The following is a 27108-nucleotide window of genomic DNA, read 5'->3' as shown; positions in this document are numbered from 1 at the left end:
GTAGATCAACCACAGTGACTCATTAAGAAGTCTAAATTTGGTCAGGTAGCAACTGCAAAAAGGGAGAGATAAGAACGTGGGATGGGCACCTGGGTGGCTCAGTTGGTTAATCGACCAACTTCAGCTCGGGTCATGATCTCGCAGTTTGTGAGTTCGAGCCCCGCATCGGGCTCTGGGCTGACAACTCTGAGCCTGGAGCCTACTTCAGATTCTATATCTCCCCCTCTCTCTACCCCTCCCCTGCTCATGCTCTGTGTCTGTCTCTCAGTAATAAATAAATGTTAAAAAAAAAAAAAAAAAGAATGTGGGTATACACATGGAGATATGTTCAAACAGCAGTGAACATATGTACTCTGTCAAAAGGTGATGATATGCTGTATACAATTCCTTTTTTTTTTTAATTGTAAAACTTTTATAGGAAAAGTCCCTGAAAGAAAGATTAGTTTTGGGGATTAAGAACACACTTATTGTGGGGCACCTGGGTGGCTCAGTTGGTTGAGCATCTGACTTTGGCTCAAGTCATGACATCTTGTGGTTTGTGAGTTCGAGTTCCACATTTGGCTCTGTGCTGACAGTTCGGAGCCTGGAGCCTGCCTGGAATTCTGTGTGTGTCTCTCTCTCTCTGCCCCTCCCCTGCTTGCAATCTGTCTCTCTCAAAAATGAATAAACATTTAAAAAAAAAAAAAAAAGAATACACTTATTGTGATAAGCAATGAGTAATGTACAGAATTGTTGAATCACTGAATTGTAATACTGTATACCCAAAACTAATATAACACTGTATGTATGTTAATTATACATTAAAAAAAGGAAAGATTAGTTTCTTGGTTACATGATATAGGAAATGAATGCAAATTTACTTAACAGGCTTGAAAAATTAATCTCATTATTAGGAATTTTGGACAATACTTTAAAGAATGATTATTCCATTATCTTGGTATTGTAAGATTATACCATATCAATTTATTTCCCACCAATGATCATTACAGTCAGAACCAAATTTTGGTTACTTACCCTTTAATGTACAAGTGTACCTACCTCTAATCCTATAGCTATCATATCTTTATCTTAATATTTCCTTTTGCCAGAATATACCCTGCAGTTCTTATACTTTACTTTCTACCTTTTTTCTTCTGTCATGTAGAAGTGTCTTGTGGTATTCCTAAAGCTGTGTTTTTCAAAGTGTAGTTCTCAGACTACCTGCATCAGAATCACCTGAGAGCAGGGCAGGTGCTTTCTAAAAAAAGATTTTTAATCTGAGACCAAATAAATCTTTTGGGTAAGACCCAAGAATCTGCATTTTAACAAGCACCTTAGACTTTTCTAAAACAGATTCTTACAAATGCTAACATTTAAAGAACTATTCTACCAAAGTCTTCGAAATCATTTGAGCAGACAGAGAGAGAGAAGCATGATAAACAGGAATGACCTGCAACTCACTGGTATGTACCCACCTGTAAAAGTGCTGCAATAGTACCAAATGAATGCCACAGCATGGGTGCAAGGTCAGGAACAGATTCTCGCTTCTTACTCAGCTCCAGCAAAGCATTTTCCCTTGTCTCAGGACTGGACAGCTCATTGATCCACTGATAGATTTTTTCTCTGTCTACTTGAGCCAGTGCAGTAGGCACAGGCTTCAAGTGGAAAAAAGAAAGTAAACATGTTTTGTTAGAGTCAAACCAAGTTTTACTCTGCTTTAGAGGGAATGTGTTTTTTATAAATACCAGGGGAGCTTTTCTATATCCGTACACTTGATGTAAATAAATTCAATCTCTCAAAATCTAAAACACACACACACCTTTCAATAATTTCATGTTTAGAAATTTATCCAAGAGGTACACCTGGGCTGTACTGAGGACATACCAGGATGTTTACTGTTGCACTGTTACAAAAGCAGAAAACTTGAAATTGTAAAAATCTATCAACTAGGAACTGTTAGCTACCTATGGGTACATCTTTATTTGTAATACTATGTAGGTCTTTAAATAAATAGCTTTACATGTGTTGATACTAAATAAAACCAAAAAACAAAGCGTACAGAATAGTATAGACCCTTCCACTTATATACATAAATATACTTATATATTTACATACAACACTTCTAGAATGACACATAAGAAACTTAACAGTAACAATAAAAAAAAAAATAAGAAGCTTAACAGTAATTACTGCCAAGGGTGGAATCTACATGGGAAATTTACTTTTCCTTGTAAACAATAAAACCTTCTGCATAGTTTACTTTTCTTAAGCATGTATCTATAATAGTTTATTTGATTTTATTATTTTGATATATTTTTAAAATGCTGATTTATTTTGAGAGAGAGAGAGGAGGAGGAAAGAGAGAATCCCAAGCAGGCTCCGTGCAGTGTAGAGTCTGATGCGGGGCTCAATCTCATGAACCACAAGATCGTGACCTGAGCTGAAATCAAGAGTTGGGACACTTAACCAACTGAGCCACTCAGGTGCCCCTGTAAGTTTTTGAAAGGAAAAAAGTTACACCCTCCCCACCCACTTCTGGTCCTTCCCCCATTAATTCTGGCATCCCCTTCCACGGAGCAGAAAACATATGTAATTTGGAAAAGCCCCCCTTCTAATGATTCTTATACATACTCTACCTCTACCCCTTTGAGAATCATCCATTACTTACTCACATAGGTGCAAGACGGACAACATTCTTTTATTATTGTACTAAAGCATCACAACGTTCAAAAAAATTTGAGCATTTCTATAATTCTCCACACCTGTCAAACAGCCTGTGCCCTCGGTTAACTCCCTTAATTATTCTTCTTTGGAAAATATGATAGAGTAGAAAAATGATTACCATTGCTATTTTTAGCTCTAAAGTCCTAACAGATTCAAGATTTCGATCCCTATGCCCAGTATTTTCTCACTTAGTTACCCCAACCAGGGGAATTATTGGGTAGATGGGGGGCAGGAGGGGTAGGCAAAAAAAAAAAAAAAAAAAAAGAAAAAGAAAAAGAAAAAGAAAAAGAACTATACTTACAGATGAGATCACTATCACTCAGAGGATTAACCTGCTCAATTCACCCAAGTATGAACTTGCATATTCCAGTGCCTTCCTGAACTGCATTACATAGCTTCCCATGGTATTTATATGTTCCCACTACAGCTTAGTGTGATAGAATGACCTACCCATCGTACAGATGGAAAGATGAGGCACAGAAAGGACAACTGTCTTTGTTGAAGAACAAAAGTCTAAGATAGACTTTGAGGTGCACTCACAATCACTGTACCCAAGCTGAACAGTCTTCTATAAATGGAAGCTTGATTATAAGCTTTTAGCTTAATGTTTATCATTTCACTTGCTTGACAGAATGAACCACAAAGTGTTCTGCTAAATGGACTGAAATACCATGCAGCTTAAGTCTTCTTTAACTGCCTCAATCTGTTGAAAGGTATTTTGTAACTCCCATCAGTGGTGGTCCTCAAGGAAGCCCAGGCTCCCACAGCAGCAATATGAAGAAGTAACAGGGTAGTCCTACCCCCCCCCCCCCCCCATAGCAAAAGCAGTATTGTCCAAGCACTTGCCCTTTCCAGGCTACTACAGATAGGCCCTCAACTTAAAAAAATTATTTTTGGAAATGTAATTCCCACCAGGAAGACAGGGTATGTTTATTTATAGAGTATTATATCACCTTAAAAAGCTCTGTGGAAACAAGGGCTAAAATTTTAGCTTTGAGTTTCCTGCCCACAGTCGCCTGGATGACCCACAATCCAATAACTAAAGGGGTCTCAGAGATACTCATTGCTCTATTAATAGAGTATCTATACTGATTAGTCTTTACTCATTCAACTCCCCCTAAAGTCCTGTTGCCCCAAACCACTAAGCTCCATTGCCCCCAGTACAGCCAGTTTGCAACCTGTATCTGGAACTCCTATGCCTCATGCTGCCCCAGGGAGCCCTGGGTGTAGAACAGCAGGATGCACTTGTAGCCACCGATCAGCATATCATGGCTTCTGAACACCAGGCCCCACCCCCACATATTCTATTTCCAGAGCTGGCCGAACTTCAGCAAGGAGATGGTGTCCTTGGAGCGATGCTAACACTCTAGAGGGCCTGGTGCCTAGTTGGGTATCTAACGTCATGGCCACCTGCTGCCAGCAATACTCCAACTTTTAAGGCTACTTGTGGGAGCTGCAGCCTCTGTGGGGCTTTGGTTCTAAGAGAGCTAGGGATGTCAGGTAGGTGGTAATGTCTTCTCAGGCACTAGCTTGGACCTATGGGTTCTGTAGCCATTCTAGCAAAGGAAAGGCAGTGAGGGCAGTTTGGTGCCAGGAAATACTTGGGATAAGAACCCTCTTTTTCATCACCCCCAGTGAATTTTGCCTACAATTTAACAGGAGTTAGTTTAACCCTACTGAATACCTATTTGTTATGGGATGAATACAATTATTTCTTTAAAACAAAAATTTTTTTAAACATTTATTCATTATTGAGAGACAGAGAGAGACAGAGCGTGAGCAGGGGAGAGGCAGAGGGAGAGGGAGACACAGAATCTGAAGCAGGCTCCAGGCTCCGAGCTGTCTGCACAGAGCCCGAGGCGGGGCTTGAACTCACAAACTGCAAGATCATGACCTGAACTGACGTCGGACACTTAACCAACTGAGCCACCCGGGCGCCCCTGAATACAATTATTTCTTAAAACAAAAATGGGAGCTAACACACATAGTGCTTACTCTGTCAGGCACTGTCCTAAACAAATACTTGTCACTACTCTCATTTTATAGAGGAGGAAACACTGTTATTTTGCCAAAGCCAAAATCTGAATCCAGGCAGCCTGGCAACAGAGTCCATACTCTTTGCTTTGCTAATGCGGTTTCTCACCTGACTGAAAGATTAGGTCTGATCTAAAGATGACGTTTAAAGGGCACCTGAGTGGCTCAGTTGGTTAGGTGTCTGACTTTGGCTCAGGTTATAATCTCACGGCTCCTGAGTTCAAGCTCTGCATCAGGTTCTATGCTGATACCTCGGAGCCTGGAGCGTACTTCTGATTCCATGTCTCCCTCTCTCTCTGCCCCTCCCCTGCTCGCGCGCTCTCTCTCTTTCTCTCTCGCTCAAAAATAGATAAACATTAAAAAAATAATAAAGATGATGCTCAAAACAGCTTTGTCCTGTGACCTGGACAATAGAGACAGGGAACATATATATAAAAAGCTCAGACAAAAACTTAAAATGTTACTGCTGTTAGTTCAGCCGAATCCGAAAAACAATCAGCACCATGAACAATACCCAATACTGTCGATGTGAAGGGATATTCTCGACTTAATTGAGACTACAAAGCACATGATAATCATCAACAAAATATTTTTTTAAAATGTTATTTAAGTAAGCTCTATGCCCAACGTGAGGCTTGAACTCACAACCCAGAGGTCAAGAGTCTCATATTCTACCAACTGAGCCAGCCAGGCACCTCAATAATCATCATTTTGAGAAAGTCAGTGAAATAGTTGGACCTAATTCCCTATGTCAAATCATGGTTCTCATAGGAATAATCTAGCTAGTGATAGCCACTTCACTCTCACACACACACCTCCACCACACACATCAACAGGTAATTTTATAACACATGCAGAAGTTTAGTTATTGTGGAGAATAAAAGGGAAAATATTTTTACATTTTGATTTACATATTGATATATGTACAGGTGACTTGAATGTGGGTTTGAACTACACAGGTCACTCATACATGGACTCTTTTCAGTAACTACAGTACTGTAAATGTATTTTCCCTTCCTTATGACTGTCTTAACATTTTCTTTTCTCTATTATAAGAATGTAGTATATAATATACATAACATACAAAATATGTGTGGATCAACTGTTATCAGTAAGGCTAACAGTTAAGAGCAGACTATTAAGAATTCAGTTTTGGGGGAATCAAAAGTTTTATGCAGATTTCCAACTGTGCATGGGGGAGGTTGGCATCCCTAAGCCCTACCCTGTTCAAGGGTCATCCGTATTAATATTACCAGATGACTGACAAAATCCTCGACATTATCCTTCAATAAAACTCCAAAACACAATTCTAGCATTTCAGTAGATCTTGATGGAAATAAACCCCCAATACGTATCTTACCCTCTTTCTAAATCCCAAGGATCATTTAGGCACACCTTTCACAAAAATATCAGAATCTGAAAATTCATGTCTTCCTAAGAGTGTGGGAAGTGAAAGAGGCAGGTGGGGTAGATAAGGGAAGAGACAGAACCGTACTGAACATTAAAAAATTTTTTTTCAATGTTTATTTTTAAGAGACAGAGTGTGAGTGGGGAAGGGTACGGGGAGACATGGAATCCAAAGCAGTCTCCAGGCTCTGAGCCATCAGCACAGAGCCCAATGCGGGACTAGAACTCAAGAGCTGTGAGATCATGACCTGAGCCCAAGTCTGATGTTCAACCAACTGAGCCACCCAGGTGCCCCTGTACTGGACATTTTTTAAAACATGGTTTCATTTACTGAACAGAACACGGTTATTATCCTCATTTTACAACTGATGAAAGTATGAGTAAAGGATGGTAGGTTTCCTCTTCCTGCCATTCTCTAAACATCACCACTAAAGATTCCTAAAGCAATTGCTACAATTCTTTTATAATTTACTAATCCATTTCTGAGGCTGTGGATGATATAGAATTCAATCTAGGAGCATACACTCCTCTTCTGGAGAAGCATAACTTCTCTACTGGAGACTACTTTAAACACATTAAAAGTAATAGCAGAATACTGCCACAAGAATTGAAGTTAACACTTTTTTTTTTTTAAATTTATGTATTTTTGAGTGGGGGGAGAGAAGGAGTGGGGGGCACAGAGGCACGGGGTGGGGGGCAGAGGATCAGAAGCAGGCTCTGTGCTGACAGCAGTGAGCCCAATGTGGGGCTTGAACTCACAAACCGTGAGATCATGACCTGTGCTGAAGGACCTGAACTGAAGCCAGCTACTTAACCAGGTCAACACTTCTTGGATCACGTGAAATCTATGGATCTTTTCCTCAGGAAAACATGCAATTGCAAATTGTTTTGCACATAATTTCTTGTACACAAAATTTACACACAATTTAAAAGAATTCATAGACCCCATGTAACCTATGCATGGATCCAGAATTAAGAACTTGTTTATCAAGTGAAAGAATAGAAAAGACCCCAATTTACATGTAACTACACAAGCACAATAAGTGGAATGCACACTGCACTGGAAGCCAGAAATGGATTCAAAATACAGTTTCGCCATTTCTATAATTGTGTGACCTAGTATAAGTCATTTACTTTGGCAAGCCTTAATTTTATCATTGGTAAAATAAGGGAACAATACCATAAAGTCCCAGGCAGCTCTCAAATCTTGGAAATTACTTTATTTAGTTCTTAGTTATTGCTGAGGGACTAATCTAAGAGCTCTTTTAAAAAGTTAATTTTGAGGTTAATTTGCATAAAATTTTAAGTGGACCCATTTTAAGTGTATGTTTCAATGACTTTTTTTTTCCCTTTGGTTTTTTTTTTTTTAATTTTTTTTTTTCAAAGTTTATTTATTTTTGGGACAGAGAGAGACAGAGCATGAACGGGGGAGGGGCAGAGAGAGAGGGAGACACAGAATCGGAAACAGGCTCCAGGCTCTGAGCCATCAGCCCAGAGCCTGACGCGGGGCTCAAACTCACGGACTGCGAGATCGTGACCTGGTTGAAGTCGGACGCTTAACCGACTGCGCCACCCAGGTGCCCCTCCTTTGGTTTTTTTTTTTTAACGTTTATTTATTTTTGAGACAGAGAGAGACAGAGCATGAATGGGGGAGGGTCAGAGAGAGGGAGACACAGAATCTGAAACAGGCTCCAGGCTCTGAGCTGTCAGCACAGAGCCCGACACGGGGCTCGAACCCATGGACCGTGAGACCATGACCTGAGCCGAAGTCGGCTGCTTAACCGACTGAGCCACCCAGGTGCCCCATGTTTCAATGACTTTTGAGAACTTTATATACCTGAGTAACCACCACCACAATCAAGATCTAGACCTCTTCTTTAGGAGTACCTGGGTGGCTCTGACAGCTCAGAGCCTGGAGACTGCTTTGGATTCTGTGTCTCCATCTCTCTCTCCCTCCCCTGCTCATGCTCTGTCTCAAAAATAAACATTATATATATACATATAGACAGACTTCTTCCACCATCCCCAAAAGTTCTCTGGTACTTCTTTCAGTAAACCACACACCCAGTCTTAGGCAATCACAGATAGGCATTCTGCCACTATAGAATAGGGTTGCCTTTTCTAGAAATTATAGAGGAGGAACATATATTGAACATAAACATACTTTTTTTTTTAACACGCTTTTTTTAAAGTTTATTTATTTTGAGAGAGAGAGAGAGAGAGAGAGAGAGAGCGCACGCACGCACACACACACACACACACACACGAGCAGGGGAGGGGCAGAGAGAGAATCCCAAGCAGGCTCTGCATTGTCAGCACAGAGCCCAACAGGGGCTCGAACTCACAAACGGAGAGATCATGACCTGCGATGAAATCCAGAGTTGGCCGTTTAACCACCTGAGCCGCCCAGGCACCCCAAAACATAGTATGTTTATACCAATGTACCAGTCACTGAGGATTACCTCAGAATTCAAAGAGGAAACAGGTTCAGGGAGGTTTAGCAGACTCAAATTCACACTGTGAGTGTATGCTGGAATTAAATTCAAACTGTAGTCTACTTCTTTATACAATCAGTAAGCCCTACCCTAGTCTGTAGGATTGAAATCACAATGATCCTTCCAAGTTGAAGAAATTATTTTTTAAGAACTCAATACAGAACTTTGAGTTTAACATTCTATTCTAATACAGGTCATTAATAGTTGGACTTGGATAAACAGGGGTTCAATTACAGAAACCAGAAAGTCATTTATGAGAAGTATGATTTGGACTATTAGTTATCATCCTCAACACTTACTTCCAAGATTAGAAATCATATAGAACTGTACATTTTTAGGTATAACCTCCTTAAAGTTAGTGGTCCTTTCAACAGATCAGTTTAAAAAATGTTTATATTACCAAAATTTAGGAGAGAATCACCCTCCTCTCTTCTGTTTAATGGTTTGGATATGAAAAATGTATTTCAAGTAAATTTTTCCTTTCAACAAAGCTTAACAAGGCAAGACACTTACCAAAGTCAGTCATCAATGGCTAAACTCTTAAGTGTCACACAGGGTACTGATAGTTCGTCATCTATCTCTGAAAGATCTTAACTCCACGTGAAAAGGAGAAAGAGATTTCGGACTTCAAAAAAAAAAAAAAAAAAAAAAAGACCCACGTTATCCTTAAGTGGGAGCAAAATAAGACTTTCCCCCCTCATCAGTTAAAAAATTGGTATTGATGGCTTTTTAAACCAGGAAATAACCAAACCTCTCAATATAACTTTATATTCAAGAGCCAAAGTACCTGTTGGTTTTGCTACCAGTAACTATGGGACAGTGAATAAAGAAAAATGTCACAAGATTGAAAGAGATTATTTTCCTAAATCTGGAGATGACTTAACATGTGGCTTTGGTGTCTGCATACTGATGATTCTCCAAGAAAACACACTTTCTAAATAGTGCCAAAGGAAATATTAAATTAGCTTAATTATCTTCATATTTTTAGAAGGGCCAGGATGTTCTTCAAAACACCCCTTTAAAAATTGAAGTGAATAAGCAAAGAGAAGTTAGGCAATTTGCTTAAAACTTCAACAGGAGACATGGGAGGAGACAGCATTTAAATCAGATCCCTCAGAGTGCACAATGTTCCCTTTACTTGCCAAACAGGAGAGCACCTGGGAATCCAGCACAGCTTCAACAAAAAGATGTAAACTGACTGATGATGCTACTGGTTACGTGGAAAGTGAGGGTAAAAACATGGGTTTAAGGATACTAAGACCACCAGTGGAAATTAGTGGAGAAATTTTTTAAAAAATTCATACCCAATGCATCTCTCAAATAAAGGCTTACCTTTGGCTATTTTAGATCACTAGTGGAACAGTCATTAAAGACCCACAATATGTGAAAATCTGTAGTTCTACTAATCTGAAACAACCTCCAAGGTCCACAACAAGGTGATTTGTTACTTTGCTGAGGCAGGAATTATAGTCCCAAGGCTGAAGTCTGGGAGCAAGTCACTTAACCAATGAGTGTATCTGGCCAACAACTGAGCACTTTGTTATTCTCATTTCATTTTTAGAATAATCCTGTGTGGCATTTCTGTCCCTAGTTCACAGATGTGAGAAAGAAATTATATTTTATGGTGGCAATAATGACAATGTTAAAATGTATTCTGTAAAGTATGACAAGAATATACCATACTGTACATTTCTAGCATAATACACTACTGAAGACTCAAAATTTAAGATACTTTCCAAATTATCTCAATTCTTCCCTCTAGTGAATAAAATCCTGCATTCACATGTGATCACATTCTCATTTGATAGTACTATCTCCCTAGCTGAACTAATGCTTTACCTGTTATTTTAAAAAAGAGATAAAGGCATACACAGGTATAGGTTTTCATCATTCAGCAAAAAAAATTTTCTCAATGGGCTTAGATTAAAGGTAGTGTTGCATTAAACTCTTCTCAATTTCCAGTAATATACACCATGACTATCCCTTTACACATATCAGAATAATACAGGCAGTTTAGTCTAATAGAAGGCATGAAAGATTGGGAAAGAGGTGGTTGAACTTTTCTATGCTTCAGTTTCCTCAGTAACCAAACAGTCTAGTGAATGAGTGGTACAAAGCAACTTGTCAGAACTTTTGTGTGATTCCCAATAGCATAACAGATGAAAATGTATCTAAAAGCTCAGATTTTTTTAATTAAAAAATTTTAAATTAAATTTAAATTTATTAACTTATTTAAAAATTCTATCTTTTGAGAGACTGAGCACGAGCAGTGGAGGGGCAGAGAGAGGGAGACACAGAATCGAAACAGGCTTCAGGCTCCAAGCTGTCAGCACAGAGCCCAATGTGTGGCTCAAACTCACAAAAATATGGGGTTCAGACCCACAAATGTGAGATCATGACCTGAGCCGAAGTCGGATGCTCAACCAACTGAGCCACCCAGGAGCCCCTAAAAGCTCAGATTTTAAATCAATGTAACTTATTTGAAGAAACATATAATTAGTGTCTATTATAAGTAATGAATCACAACCTTAATCATTGTTCAAAAGATGCATTAGGGGATAAGTGAAAATAAAAGGAAGTGAATAGGTACAGAGTTTGGATAGTCACAGATAAAAGAGCAGTTTGGTACCAAAGCCTGGAGAAGACACAATCAGATTGTGGGAAATGGACAAGCCAAACTTACAAGAATCCCTTGGGTAACCTGTCCCTCCCCTACTAGCAGCAACCTTATCTTCTGACTTGCTTCTTCCCAAATTACATGTGTAATTTAGGAGAAGAAACAAAAAAGCTGGGGAAATTGCAATCACTTAATAGAAAGATGTAATGCAGAGAGTGGATACTCTGAGTAGTTACAAATGCTTAGAAGCACGGTGAGAGGAGGCAGAGATGTCACTGGCCCCAGAAGTGACAATGTTTTCTACAGCTGAGTCACATTCAGCATACTTTTTCACTTTTTATATTTATTTATTTAAAAAAATTTTTTTAATGTTTATTTTTGAGACAGAAAGAGACAGAGCATGAATGGGGGAGGGTCAGAGAGAGGGAGACACAGAATCTGAAACAGGCTCCAGGCTCTGAGCTGTCAGCACAGAGCCCGACGCAGGACTCGAACTCACCGACCGCGAGATCATGACCTGAGCTGAAGTTGGCCGCTCAACCGACTGAGCCACCCAGGCACCCCTCACTTTTTATATTTAAAATTAAAGCAATTTTTTTTTCTCTCTATTTAGTACTTATGTCATTTTGCCTGATAATGCACTTCCAGTGTATTATCATCTTAAGTCACTTCACCCTAGTGGAACAAAAAAAGTACAACTGGTATTCAGAAGAGTGTGCTCAAATCATATGATCTCATTTCCCCATTATGGCTATGTGCTCTCAGTAGTCACCTCCCTCATCTATACTCTTTCATTCATTTAAGTATTTGAGACCAAACTTCGTGCTAGGAACCGTCTTGGCACTTGGGGTAACCATGTAAACAAGATCCATAGGATCTCTGTCCTTGCCCTCAAGAAGTAGACAGTCAACAAACAGGTAAGTTAATACAAAAATTACAAATTGAGATAAACGCTGAGAAGGATATTTTAAGAGAGAAAAGTTAGGGGTTACAAAACCTCTTTAAAGAGAGTGATCAAGAGAAGGCTACTCTGGGGAGATTTAGGCAGAGACCCAAGGAAGACGAGCCAGTTACACCCACCGGCTGTGTGTGTGTGTGTGTGTGTGTGCGCGCGCGCGCAATGGGGGGGTGGTACGTGGTAAGAGCATCCCAAGAATAGAGAATCAGAAACTGCAAGTGAAGTAGAAAAGCGCAGGTATAAGAAGGGGCAGGCGGCCAACGCAGCTGGAGCCTACGGAGCAAATGACACAAGACCAGACCGCAAACGTAAGGACCGTATCGTATAGGGAGGGCCTCATAGGCCACAGCAAAGAGTCTGGATTTTATCTAAACGCAATGGAAAGTCCAAGAACTACTTCAGACAGGTGAATTACACGGTCCGTTTTTCTTATTAAAAGATCGCCCTGATTAAATGAGATGTGTGAAAAAGATTTTAAGGGCAGAGAACCGTAAGTCAGACGTAATAGGTGTTCACTTCTCCCGGTCCCGGATTTTCCACCTGTAAAACAAGTGGTGTGAGCTAGAAGCCATTTCTTTCCCGCTGCGAAGTGCCCAGGCAGCGAGCGAGTTCCGAGAGCAAGGGCCGTGTCAGATTGACCACGGAATTCCCCCTCGTCCCCGCCGACGCCCAGCACGCAACCGGCACCCTGAGACTGTTGGTCAGCGCAATGAATCCATGAATGGCCTGCCCCGGCCGCGAGGGAGGCGCTCCGGCGCGGGACCAGGCCCCGGGGCCGGAAAAGAACGCGATACGCGGCGCAGGAGGCTGCGAGAGCCGACCGGAGAGGAAAGTGGGGGCTGGCTCCACCAGAGTGAAGGCGCCAAGACGGAAGGGCCCGGGCCTCGCAGACTGAGGGCAGGAGGAGCTGGGACACCGGGCCCGACAAGGGGACCTGGGAGAGGAGGCCGAAAAGCCGGGCTAAGGACGGGGTCTGGGCCCAGGCCGGAACGCCCAGCCACTCACCGCAGCCGTCGCCAGGCTGTGCATGTTGAGAGCGGCCGCCGCTCTTCTCCCACTGCCGGACGCTCCTGACCCGCGTCCCCGCTTCAGTGACTCTGCCGCCAAAGATGAAGAGCCGCCGCAGCCGCCATCCGCCTCCGGCTCGCTCCGCCCCCTTCGCAGACCTGTGACCCTTCACCCCTGACCCCGCCCACACACCTCTTCCCGCCTCCTGGCTCTTGGTGGAGTTAATAGTCCCAAAGTCTGTCCTTTGCCCCTTAAGATTCTTGGCCAGAAGGACGTCCGCCACCTACTAGTCCCCGCATCCTCTGGCTTCGAGCAGGTATCCCCAGAGAGGAGCGTGAACTCTGACTCTCCTCCGGAGGCCAGGGAAGGGCGGGAAAAGCCTGACCGTCTCTGAGGACAAGCAGTGCGCATGCCCAACTGGGCTGTGTAGGAGGGGAAATGACGGAAAGTCCAAAGTGCTTGAAGTGGAAAGTGCGCATGCGTACTACTTCAGGCGGGGGCGGGACTGTCTCGGCGAGACTTCGCTCCGTGCTAGGGCGGGGCGAAGGCGTAGGGAAGGCGGAGTTTGCAGGGTTGCACGCACGCGCCTCGTCTGGTCGCGTCGAGTGTGCGTGCGTGCGTGCGTGTTTGCGTGTGGTCACAGTTCCCGCCATCAGCCGCTCTCCCTGAGTAGGGGGAGCGAGCGGCCCCTCTCCTTCGTGCCTGGTGTCCCTTCCTTCCTTCCCCCCGGCTCCTCCCCCTCCGCGCGGACTCTGTGCTTCCGGCAGGCTACTGCAGGGCTCCGGACCCGCAAGCACAGGTAAGGCGGGCCCGGCGGCGAGCTTCTCAACTGAGCCGTTTTCCCCAGGTCCCTCCTCCCCCCGCCCCCTGCGGTCCGCCCACTCGGCGTTCACTCTTCTGGAGTTCGCCCCGCTGCTGTTTAGCTCACCCCCACCCCCAGGACGCTCCCTGGGCCTCACAGGTACTCCTCTTGGGTTCCCCTCCAGGCTTTTCCTCTCCTTTGACCTGGTCTTTACTGTCACGCTCTTCCTCCGCAATCCAAACCTGGCCCCTTTTCGCTGGGGGCTGTCGTCGTCCGCCACTCGCCCCTTAGCAGGGCCTGCTGTCTCTTCAGGTGACTTCCGTTGCCGTACACCCATCAGGCCTTGGACGTTCACTCTTGACCATTCTTCATCTTCTTCTCTCTGCTAACCATCTCTCGCTAAAAGACATGAATTGTATTTTTGTCGTGCATTTGGTTGCTCTCCATCTTCTAGCTATCAGATCAGGTTGTCAGGTTTACCTATTTTAGGTCTTGATCCATGAAAGGAAATGATCATTGATAACAAAATCCTGTGTTCTGGAGAGTTGGCCTGTAGTGGTTTTGTGGTAATCCTTTTCAAAATTTTGGCTCTGGGTAAATGCCTTTTTGGGGTGGCAGTATCTGACAAGTCTACAAGTCTCTAACTGTACAAGATGTCTAAGACAGGGTGTCAAGGAGGCAGTTGGATATACTGGGTTGGAGCTCAGAGGAGAGTTCTGGGCAGAATATGTGAATTAACGTATATATGTCACCTGCCGTGTTGATAATTAACTGGAGCTATGGATATGGATGAAATTGCCTATGGAGAGTGTAGTACTGGAAAAAAAAATGCACCTAGGGTAGAGCACTGAGGGATTCTTGGTGTTTAATAACCGTATAGAGGAGGACAAGTCTTCTGTAAACGAGATGAAAGAAGCAATCAGTAGTGTTGAATTCTGTTGAATTCAACAGAATGAGGACTAAAAAGCCTGGTGACATCAGAGTAATCTATGATTAGTGAGAGATGTTTGATGGAGTGAAATGGAATATCTGGGTTTAGTGCTAGGGTCTTATTCACCTCTTCTGCCCTAAGCTTTATATTCCATCTATATATTGATGATTAAGAATTTTAACTTCTAGGCTTTTCTCTTTATTTTCAGTTCAAGATCTAAATAACCAATTGTCTGCTTGATATCTCCACTGGATTTTTTTCTTAGGAATTTCAAATATAATATATCTAAAACCAAAGTCTTGATCTCCATTCCCCAAATTCTTTGTCTTTCAGTATGCCATTTCATTAACGGCATATTCACTTATTCACTTACATAAGCTAGAAACTTGGGATCCATTCTTGACTTTCATCCCATGAATCTTTAAGTTCTATTTATTCTATATCCAATACAGTTGACCCTTGGACAATGCAAGGGTGGAGGGCACTGACTCCTTCCAGCTGGAAATCCATGTGTAACTTTTGACTTCTCCAAAACCTAACTACTAATAGCTTACTGTTGAGTGGAATGCTAATAGCATAATGTTCGTACATATTCTGTATGCTGTGTTTATTACATACTGTATTCTTAGAATAAAGTTAGACAAAAGAAATGTTATTAAGAAAATCGTAAGAAAGAGAAAATACACTTACAGTACCGTGCTTATCAAAAAAATCCCTGGGGCGCCTGGGTGGCGCAGTCGGTTAAGCGTCCGACTTCAGCCAGGTCACGATCTCGCAGTACGTGAGTTCGAGCCCCGCGTCAGGCTCTGGGCTGATGGCTCAGAGCCTGGAGCCTGTTTCCGATTCTGTGTCTCCCTCTCTCTCTGCCCCTCCCCTGTTCATGCTCTGTCTCTCTCTGTCCCAAAAAATAAATAAAAAACGTTGAAAAAAAAATTAAAAAAAAAAAAAAATCCCTGTATACATAGGTCCGTGCATTTCAAACCTATGTTCAAGGGTCATCTGTATGTCCGAATCTATTTCTGTACATCTTCAGTATCACTTTTCCAGTTCAAGGCACGATCTTAAAAATTTTTTTTAACATTTATTATTTTTGAGAGAGAGAGACAGAGACAGAGACAGAACATGAGTGGGGGAGGGGCAGAGAGAGAGGGAGACTCAGAATCCAAATCAGGCTCCAGGCTCTGAGCTGTCAGCACAGAGCCCAACACAGGGCTCGAACCCACCAGCTGCAAGATGATGATCTGAGCCAAAGTCATAGGCTCAACCGTCTGAGCCACCCAGGCACCCCTCAAGCCACGATCTTCTTTCTCTTGGACTTAATGTCACTGGTTCCCTGTAGTCTCATCTGTAAAATAGGAATAATAATCACCTTATTGTATTGTTCTGAAAATTAAATGGCACATGACACACAATAAATAGCTAATAAGTATTGTTATTGTAATTGTTATAAGCTGAATCATTTCAGTATTCTCTTGTCTGCCCTATTTTCTTTCATTCTTCCTTCTTTTGCTCTCCTCTCTGAACCCAAATAAACCATATCACTTCTGCATTCAACAGTGACATGTTGTTTGTCTGCTTAAAACTCTTCTGTGGATTTCCTGTCACTAAATGTTTATTAAATTTAGGGTAAAATTAAAAATCCCTGTGGTCTACAGGATTCTGTATAATTTGATTTTTTCCAGCTTCACCAGCTTCATCTTGCTCTAGCCTCCTCTTTCTCACTAAACTCTAGTTACATTACTTTTCATTTCCTTAGTCACACCAGGTTGTTTTCCACTACAGGGCCCTTGCGCATGCTGTTGTAGTTGCCTGGTTTGTTCGAGCATGACCATCCCCAATTAAGTCATTCTTCAGTATTAGCCTAACTTTTGCTCGATGCTTTCTACCCTCTACCCCGAAGTCTTAAATCAGGTACCCTATTATGGTGTCTCATCATGCCTTGTGCTTTATATTTGTATCACTTTTTAGAACTTGTAATTATATATTGTGTGATTATTTAAAGCTTGTCTTTTATTAGAACATATGCTAGGAGGTATTTCATTTCTATTTCTCAAGAATTCGAGTGAATAAGTAAACTGGAGCTTGTTTTAGGAACCATCTTGTCCTTCAGAAGCACCAGCTTACTTATACCTTGTCATCTGATGACAAGCACCTTTTCACTCTTCAGGCAAATTCAAGGACACAAAAGAAAAAAAAACCCAAGAGTTTTCCAGCTGTGGATGATTTTACTCATTCTTAGGTTATAAAATCATTCAGATTTTAGACTCTTGAGTTGGAGATAAACTTTAGGTCAACTTCTGTCTTTTAGTCACACATTAATTTTATCTCTGTGCATTTGTTTTATAGATCTTTTTAGGAAAGAAAGCTTTTAGAAGTGGTTTATATATTTTAACAGCAGGTTAAACTACGAGACTGAAGGGTATGAGGTTTCCAAAAACTAAATTTTTGGAAAATTCCAAAATATTACTTAAATTCCATATTTAAGTAAGTTGGTGGTGGATGTGGGAGAAAATACTAAAATTTAATAATTTGTGTGTGTAGAACAGTATTTATGTTGAAAAAGAGGAAATAAATACAGGAAGCATATGAGTACCAGATACAGAAAAACATTTGGATTTATTTTATACTTAGTGATGAGCCGTTAATGTTTGGGAGAAAGTTTCAGTTAAGCAAGATAAAGACAAGCCATTCTAGAGATACGCTGTACAATGTTGTACCCATAGTTAACAATATCATATTGTACACTTTGTTTTGTTACCATATTAAGTATTCTTACCATGGTAGAATAAAATTTACAAAAAATGTATGATAGGGAATTGACATCAATAGTAAATATTTAGCACTTACTAAGTGCTTGTATTTGTTCTAGTACAAAAGAAGGTAAGACAGGTTCCTTGCACATCTCCCCCCCCAGGAGAAAGTTAAGGAGACAAATAGTGCATGCTTTACTTGTTAAGAAATACAGAGTAGTTCTTTACAAAGGGTATTTATAGAGTAGAGGATTCATTGGATGGAGAAATCCTGAAACAATGGAGACTGAAAAGTGATTGTTACTGCAAATCATTGATGAGGATGCATTGTGATAGTGGTTAAAAACATGGGTTTTGGGGCGCCTGGGTGGCTGGGTCGGTTAAGCGTCCGACTTCGGCTCAGGTCATGATCTCACGGTCCGTGGGTTCAAGCCCCACGTCGGGCTCTGCTGACAGCTCAGAGCCTGGAGCCTGTTTCGGATTCTGTGTCTCCCTCTCTCTGTGACCCTCCCCCGTTCATGCTCTGTCTCTCTCTGTCTCAAAAATAAATAAATGTTAAAAAAAAATTAAAAAAAAAACATGGGTTTTGGTGTTAGACTTTGTTTTGTCTCTTAATGAATCTGTATCCTTGGATAAATTCTCTCTTTAAGCCTCAGTTTCCTCATCTGTAAAATAGAGATAATAATCCTTGCCTTTAAGATTATTGTGAAAATTAAATAAGATAATTCATGCGTGGCACTTAGCACTATGGTTAGTAAGTGTTGCATAATAAATATTAGGTGAGAGTGATGGCAGAATGAGGAGTTTCTGAATTAGGATAGCAGCTATGAAAAGGCTGGGTTTTAGATGAGTGAGATTGAGGGTAAAGCTGATTCTAAATTTTTTTGCCTAAATGACTATAGAAGGAATATGTAGAGAAGTCTGGGAGCCTCTTAATGAGGGCATGAATTGTATCATCTTCATTTTGTATTCTTACCACGGTGCCATCAAATCAAAGTGGCTCAATCATTTTTTAGTAAGGGAACAAATGAATTTACAGTTGGTACTGTAGCTAGCGTTCAAGGAGATCGTGAAAGATGTTTGGGTAGAACTTCAGGGGAAGTTGAGGCTTAGAGAACCTAAATTTGAGAAACAAACCCATGAAGTTAGTTTTGTAAGAAAAGTAAAAACTCCAGATTTACTCACCTTTCAAAATGTGTATCAACACATCATGGAAAAGGTATTTTGAGACTTCGGGCATCATTATGTAACAATGTTTATAAAGTAAACAAAGAATATACTCTTTTTCACTTCCTTCTTAGTTTCAAAATGTAGCAGAGAGAAATATCCCAAGACACAAATTGATAATGTGTAGGCCTTGAAGTCTCTCATTTTGATTGTGTGTATATGTGTGTATCTTGAGCGTTACATTTTAAATGTTTTCAGTAAGATACGTTGTGGTTTTTAAATAATCAAAAAGTTTATCTTTTTGTATAAATGATTGCTTTCTTTTTTTAATTTTAACTTCATAAATTGGATTCTTTTAAAAAGGCACACTTATATTTTCTTTAGCTGAGGTGATGGCTTCCGGAGAACGGGCATAGCTGCAGAATATGAGTAGTTCCCCAAGAAGAGTGCATTGCCTTTGGCACAAGGATCAGAATAAAGGTGAATTGTTATTACATAGGGTTTTTCAGTAAAAGTCACTGAAAAGTAAGTAATGTTTTTATTTTGGATGTGTGTTTCCAAAGTCTGCAAATTGGCAGGAATTAACAGTTTTCTTTCTTTTATTTTATAGTAGTGGTTTTATGTTTTAGCATGCTTTCTTTACCACAGAACACCCTCTAGATAAAGATGTTTTTAAAGCAGGGGTGCCTGGGTGGCTCAGTCAGTTAAGCATCCGACTTCAGCTCGGTCATGATCTCACTGTTCGTGGGTTTGAGCCCCACGTTGGGCTCTGTGCTGACAGCTCAGAGCCTGGAACCTCCTTCAGATTCTGTTGTCTCCGCCCCTCCCTGCCCCTCCCTCACTCTCTCTCTCTCTCTCTCTCTCAAAAATAAATAAACATTAAAAAAATTTTAAAGAGAAGATGTTTTCAAAGCAGTACCTAAAATATGTGCATGTAAATAAGTGTACAGGGTACAGAAACATTTTTGCCAATATTATTGATTGAGTTTCATAGAATTCTCAAAGTTGAACCAGTAATTTTAATAATTGTGAAAAAAGGGAAATAGAAATCTCTTTGGACATGCTTAAAGAATAATTTGTTTTTGTTATACCTTGTCTTACCAATAGTCCTTTGATAGGGAATTAGCATTATAGAGTTCAAAGAAACCTCATTGTCCTACATTCATAGAAAGTTGAACTGTTGCTGATTAGTGCTACATACTGAAAAAGAAACTTAGTTTTTTTCCTCTTAACAGAATAGGGCAAACCTTGATACTATGATGAATGTACAAAAGTAGATATCGTTAATTTGTTTAGTGCAAGAGCTGGGAATGGACTAAATTGAGGGATTAAAGAAAAGTTTTGTTGGTTCTGCAAATTTTACATCCTGTACTTTGTCAGGGTGTTGTTTTTTTTTTTTTCCTTAGAGGAAAGAGAGATGGCTAGTAGAAATGGTTAAGGAAATGTTCAATATCTGAAGTAAAATTTCATGTACTTAATCCAAACTGCATCAAAATGTTTTAGAATTGTATAGGGAGAAATTGTATAGAGAGAAACAGAAATAACACTAAAGGTTTTTTTTTTTTTTAATTTTTCATATGCTTTAGTGAACTTTGAAATCTACACTTCCAATTTTGTTAAATAGTGTTAATTTTTAAAAATTTGTTGGAGGAATTCAGGGTCATTGACCTTACTTTTGGTCTGTGAAGAAAACGCTAAGATAATGGGGTTTTGTAGTATTCTCTTTCAATTTGGTACCCTGATCCATAATGACATATAAGGAAAGGTAAGGGAATTTGACAGAACTCTGAAAGTGGAGTTTCTCCAGTGAGCAATGAACAATATGAATCCTAGTTTAGGCAAGTTTACTAATGTTTTTGTTTTAATGTATTCTGTAATTGCATATTAATTTTGTTCTTCCACAAATGATTTTTTCTCATTGAATCTTGGTGAGATGTGAGGACAGCTTTGCATTTAGTGAAGTTCAGGTGCCGGTAGAAAAGACTTACATGCAGTGTTCAAAAGATGACTTGTATGTCGTCCACTGCATAGTGATACTTATAAAGAGCTTAGTAAATATAATCCTATATTGGTCACATAAGAGGGATTTATGGTTCCAGTATCTGCTGTTGTGTGTATATAGATATGTACACATATATGTGTATATATATTCTCAATGTTTATTTTTGAGAGAGCACACATGTGTGTGCCAGTGGGGGAGGGGCAGAGAGAGGAAAACAGAGGATCTGAAGAAGTCTCTGTGCTGAGAGCAGTGAGCCCAGTGTGGGACTTGAACTCACAAAACATGAGATCATGACTTGAGCCAAAGTGGGAAGCTCAACCGACTGAGCCACCTGGGTGCCCCTCTGTTTTTGTATATATTAACAGCAAATTGAATAAAATTGTTAGTGCTGATTTGTTCATTCTTAATCATTTTGTTTCTTGTGTGTCAGACACTGTCAAAATGGGGATGCTGAGATTAAAGAATATATTCCTTATCTTCAAATAGCAAAATCTAGATAGAGACAAGTGAACAATTTGTGATACAATGTGACAAATGTTACACTAGTGGTAAGCACAACGTATATAACAGGAAAATACAGAAGCATGAAACTGTCTCTGTGGATGTGAGCTGAGAGAAAAAGTGAAAGGTAGCTGGGAAAGGCTTCTTAAAGAGGATAACATCTAAGCTAAGCCTTGATTTTATAGCCAAGAGAAATTGAGTGGGGTTGTGGGGGCATGGAGAGAATACGTGAAAATCCTCCAGAGATAGACCACAGTGTATGCAGAAGTATACTGGCATAGTTTTTTGGGGGAAATTATAAATTCAGATGGATGGATTTGGTGGGCTTGTGGGGATAGAGAGGTAAATAGGGCCTGGATCATGAAGAGTGTTTATGTCATGTTAATGAGTCTAGATTTTATTGTGAGGGCAATGAGGAGCTGTTGAATGATATTAAGGAGAAGAGTGATGTGATTTGATCTACAGTTCATCATAAAGATGTCTGTAAGGTGTATGGTGATAGACTTGACAGGACTCTACTGTGATCTTCCATTTCCAATCCAATACCAATAATCGTCAAGAGAGAGGTCAAAGATAACTCTCATGTTTCTGGCAAGGGCAACTGGGGTAGGAGAGGGGTCATGTATTCTTGGCAGTGTTGAGAGCCTAGTGGAAGAAAGTCTCAAGGACCTGTCCAAACAATGAAGCACCAAATTATTAATTGCAAAAGAAAAAAAAAAGTATTACAAACACACATTGCTGGTCCAAAATTCTGTAGTTACTACTTTGAGCAGTGCCATGTTAACAGGTCTATAAACAGTAGCAGGACTCTGTTTCTCTGATGGATTCATGTACCTACCAAATTACACTATCTAAATCTGACCACAGTAGGCATTCAAAAATTTTGATGAGGTGAGTGAATAATAATGGAGGACTTAAAATGCATAACACCTTTTAACTATTCAAAGTGTTTTCACATCTCTTTTGAAATTTTGTTCTGTTATTTGGTATATACTACCTAGAAGCCTTAAACTAGAGGCCCTCCAGGCTCTATCTTGCCTATATCCTACCTGTAGGTGGGTTTTGCTTGATTTGTAGTTTTTAAAAATAAATTTTAATTCATTGCCCACAATTTACAATGGGCAGTTTTACACAAACATGTGGAGCTCGTTTTCTTGAAAAGTTAGATGATCAGGCAAGTAGCTGGGTTCACTAATTCTACATGGTAAAATTGGCTAGATTTCAGTAGCAGTTTTCAGAGTTTGCCTGCCTAAGTCATGTCACCTGCATGACTCTTATAGGCGGTTGACTTTGACCCCTTTTAACAGCTTATTTATCTGAGGTCTTTCAAGAAAGAGGTGTTGTGGGCAAGGAATAAATACAGAAAGTGCACACTAATTCCATTCATATTAAAGCTTTTGTCTGTTCAGTGCCTAATGTATGTTATTTCATTTAGTTTTGCAAAGCTATAGCATTTGCTATTCTTATTTACAGTTGAGAAAACTAATGGTTAGAAAGGTAAGTTATAAATTAGTGACAGCTGGCTCCTGATATCTAGGCCTCCTGTGTTTTTCCTTTGTATACTACTTTTTTTTTTTAAGCTTTTCCAGTTGAGTTGTTTAGGCAAAGTATGATGATTTTTAATTTCTTAAATTATAAGCAAGAATCTGTATTAGCAATGTTTTTAGAGATTTGAAAACAGTATACATAAAATTTGTTTTAATTTTAGATGATTGTATGTGTGTACATACATGTAGATAATACATAACACTAACATTCTTTACTATTACAGTTGTGTTTACTTGCTGACATTTGGTAAGCTAGTTTGAAAGTTTTAGATATTCTGTTATTGCTGTAAGCAATTTTTAAGTAGAAGTTCTTTCAGAAATTTGAGTATTTGTCAAAGATAAAATTGGTAAAGATTCTTTCTGCTTTATGGTAATATTAAACAAATGGTAGGTGGTTCTTAGGAAGAGAGGTTTTTAGTGTGTGTTTCTTTTGCCTAAAGAATAAATTATTTTCTCAATATAATTCTGAAGGTTAAACTCATTTGATTATTCTTACAATTTTTTCATTCATCTAATGTCTATACATGTGGATATGCTTAGACTACTGATTGGTAGAAGGAATTGTTTTATGATATGATTTGATATTTTCAGAGGAACTCCATTCTAAGAAATGGAGTCAGCTGACTGAAAATATTTTTTTTTTTACTTACATTTGAAATTCAAGACCCTTTCACATTCATGAAGGACGGTAAAAGTTGGTCATATTGCTGTGAGCAGTCACATTGACAATTTAGTATTCCTGATTGACATGCCTTTAGTGGCAGCAATATGGTTGTTAATGGTGCCAAATGCAAAATTCAGGCACTGCTAGGGCACAGATACTGGACACATGGCAAAGAAGGGAATGTGGTAGAGAAGAAATAAAATGTAGGTAGACTCAGTCACTGAACTCAGTGACTGCTTTAGTTGTCTTTCTTCTGCTTACCAGCTAGCTAATCAAGGCCTTTGAGGTTGCTTAATAAAAAGTGGTTTACTGAAACAGAGAAAAGGACGTAAAAGATGGTTTATTAAATGCTCTCTTTTAAGTGACTCTTATTTTAATCACTCTTAATAAATTGTAACTTACTATTTTATTTTTCTTCCTTAGAATCTGTCAGGTGTATTTTTGCTTTTTAATTTGGCTAGAAGCAATTTATTTTTAAAGAAAGTATGTCTCCTCTGAAGATTCACGGTCCTATCAGAATTCGAAGTATGCAGACCGGAATTACAAAATGGAAAGAAGGATCCTTTGAAATTGTGGAAAAAGAGAATAAAGTCAGCCTGGTAGTTCACTACAATACTGGAGGAATTCCAAGGATATTTCAGGTATTACCAGATTTTGATGTGGAATAGATCTTGACTCACACCCTGTAGTGAGTAGCTTCCCTGTACAATAGTAAGTATAGTGGTAGCCCTCCTCCTAGGTTAATATTTCTTTTTTATTTCTAGGACACTGATAGTTCTGTGTATATCTTTTATAAATTATTCAACAGCATTGTTGATGGTGTAGAATAAGGAGCGGGAAGTAGTCACCACTATTGAAAAGAAAACTGGGAGGAAGCTGAGAGGAACTGGGTTTGGATACTATTTCTAAGCTATTCTGAAAAACACATTAGGATAACTTTAGTTATTCCTTTTTTTTCCTTAGCATAATATGATAGATTCATCACTATTTAGTATTAGCTTCTAAGAGAACTCATTAGTATCTTCTAAAACCGAATGTCTACTTCTCAAATAGTCTTACCAAAGGTTATAGTAGGGACCATTCAAGGATGATTATTCGAAGTCATATTTACAGCTGTTTTCTTCTAGCTGTAAACTTTTGAAGAATTTCATTATTTCATCACTGCAGAAAATAGTAAATTTTGTTTTCACTTCTATACTTTTTATCCTGAATTACTCATCTTGTTATGATTTAAATTTAAGAAAATAATGTCTTAACATTTTCTGCACTTTAAAATTCTGTATTTGTTAATTACATAATACAAAAGTATAATATTCATTTAAGCTGAAGTACTCTATTGGATAATAATTTATGAAATATTATGCTTGAGAACCCTAAACCTGGGATAAAATTTCCATTCCTGTTTGCTTTTGAACTGTGAAAATAAATTGCTTATGATTTAGTGTATTAAAGATATTCTTAAATAGATTGGAGATGGTAACATGGGTAATAGAAACAGTGGTAGTTTCTCCCACAAATGTATATCTACTAATTGTTCATCTCAATGAAATGATTCCTTTTCAAATGGAGATTCAGTTTTTCAGCCCAAATTAGCAGTGAGTAAATACTTAAATGTTTAAGCAAACTTACGTCTTCAGGAGCATGAAGATTCTGCTTGTTATTCTGGCCTCATCTCAGTTCTAGATCAGTTTGCATTCAGCATTCATTTGTTAACCACCTACAGATTAATGTGGTGGATACTGTATTAAGGGCTATTAATACAGAGCTGAATGAGTTGTTTTTCTTCTCAACCTTAAGCATAATCAAATGCATTTTCAGATGTAAAAATATTCCAGACACACTGAAGTAACACAAAGAAGAGAATGGTTTGTGCCCTGAGCATTTAGATGGTAAATAGGAGTTTGCCAAACAAGTGGAGGTAGGGCGGAGGTGATTTCTATACATGGACAAACACATGCAAATGTGAATCGACACTCAGGGAACCAGAAAAGTATTTTAAAATAAACGGACAGTGGGGCGCCGGGTGGCGCAGTCGGTTAAGCGTCCGACTTCAGCCAGGTCACGATCTCGTGGTCCGTGGGTTTGAGCCCCGTGTCAGGCTCTGGGCTGATGGCTCGGAGCCTGGAGCCTGTTTCCGATTCTGTGTCTCCCTCTCTCTCTGCCCCTCCCCTGTTCATGCTCTGTCTCTCTCTGTCTCAAAAATAAATAAAAAACGTTGAAAAAAAATTTAAAAAAATAAACGGACAGTAAGGAATGAGTAGCAGAAGTAGAGGCTGAAGAGCTAGATAGAAACCAGATCTTGAAGTATCTTGTTTGTCATACTAAGAGGAGCTTAGATTCTAAGAAGCCAAGAATCTCAAGTTCAAATTCATTTAGGGGCTAGGCAGATGAGTTTATTACAAGAGATAGTGGGAGAATAAAGACATATGGGAGGTCATTGTGGGAGTTTAGGTGAGGAATGAAGGTCCTAATCAAAGGAAAAGTCAATAGAAGCAAGAGGAGGAAAAGGATAGATTTGAAGAGATTTCAAGAAGACTCATTAGAATTAGGGAGGTGAAAAAGAAAAGATCCTGGGGAGATTCCCAGATTTCTGAGTGGATGGTAGTCCCTTTCATGTCTTGGTAGGGAGCAGAGGGGAAGAACCGGGGTGGGGAGGGGAGAGATGAGTTGTTGTAGGCGTCAGATGTTCAGATATTGGTATCTAGTAGGCATTAGGTAAACAGGACTGGAGCTCCAGCAGAGAGATCTGGAAGGCCTCAATAGAGTACTGGAAGGCTTCAATAGAGTACTTCAGCTTAAAGCTGGAAGGCCTCACCATACGGGTAATAACGAAAATTGCGGGGCTAATAGGATTTTCACTTGTTAGAGACATCAAATTCAGATTATTCTCATCCTGTTTGTTAATGAACAAACTTTTCCCTTTTGTAGTTAACTTTGATTTTTAAAAAGTAGTATGTGGACTGAAATAATGGTTTTAAGTGATCTCTTTTTTTGCATGTTAAACTCCTTGTTTAAATATTTCAGAGTTAAAGCCTCTGAAACTGTTTATTGTGTTCTATGATAGAATTGTTTTTATTTATTTTGAGAGAGGGTGTGCGAGTGTGAGTGGGTGGGGGATGGGCAGAGAGAGAGAGAGAGAGAGAGAGAGAATGAATATCCTGAGCAGGCTATGCATTGTTAGCAAGGAGTCTGATGCAGGGCTCGATGCCACGAACCCTGAGATGATGAGCTGAGCTGAACTCAAGAGTCAGACACTAACCGACTGATCCACTTAGGTGCCCCTTATGATAGGAATTTTACTGAAGGACATGAGTTTAAGACCTATTAGGAAGCTTTTATGTATATATATATTTGTGTGTGTGTGTGTGTGTGTGTATATTATTTAAAATTTGAATATAAATGAAGTCTGGTAAAATTATATTTTTAATCTTATGTAAAAATTGACAAAGATCAATTCTAGTTTTAAAAAATTATGAAATACTATTACATTTTTCTGCTATTCAAAGGGTATATCTTCAGCAA

General features: G+C 39.6%; 2 protein-coding genes across 9 annotated transcripts in view; one reads left to right on the top strand and one right to left on the bottom strand.

Annotated features, from left to right (window-relative positions):
- The window catches only part of CNOT9 (CCR4-NOT transcription complex subunit 9), a 30425-nt gene extending 16766 nt beyond the window's left edge, over positions 1–13659 (bottom strand). For 2 of the 4 annotated variants that reach the window (XM_086719650.1, XM_086719651.1), the window contains exons 1-2: positions 13415–13659; positions 1455–1634 (exon numbers count right to left, since the gene is read on the bottom strand). In XM_086719650.1, the coding sequence (XP_086575776.1) occupies positions 1455–1634; positions 13415–13633 (399 nt within the window). In that variant the 5' untranslated portion in view covers positions 13634–13659. Of the gene's footprint in view, positions 1–1454; positions 1635–9152; positions 9265–13219; positions 13385–13414 lie in introns of those variants that run through there. The other 2 variants (XM_086719652.1, XM_086719654.1) reach the window with 2 other exon arrangements.
- Positions 13660–13772: 113 nt separating this feature from the next.
- The window catches only part of USP37 (ubiquitin specific peptidase 37), a 101827-nt gene continuing 88491 nt past the window's right edge, over positions 13773–27108 (top strand). The window contains exons 1-3 of one of the 5 annotated variants that reach the window (XM_086719641.1): positions 13773–14021; positions 19257–19397; positions 24010–24227. In XM_086719641.1, the coding sequence (XP_086575767.1) occupies positions 24072–24227 (156 nt within the window). In that variant the 5' untranslated portion in view covers positions 13773–14021; positions 19257–19397; positions 24010–24071. The other 4 variants (XM_086719638.1, XM_086719637.1, XM_086719639.1 and 1 more) reach the window with 4 other exon arrangements.

Source organism: Puma concolor, chromosome C1 (genome assembly GCF_028749965.1).
Source record: "Puma concolor isolate L17-30 chromosome C1, mPumCon1.1.hap2, whole genome shotgun sequence".
In the NCBI taxonomy this organism is placed as follows: Eukaryota; Metazoa; Chordata; class Mammalia; order Carnivora; family Felidae; genus Puma; species Puma concolor.
This window is presented reverse-complemented; position numbering and strand designations above follow the sequence as displayed.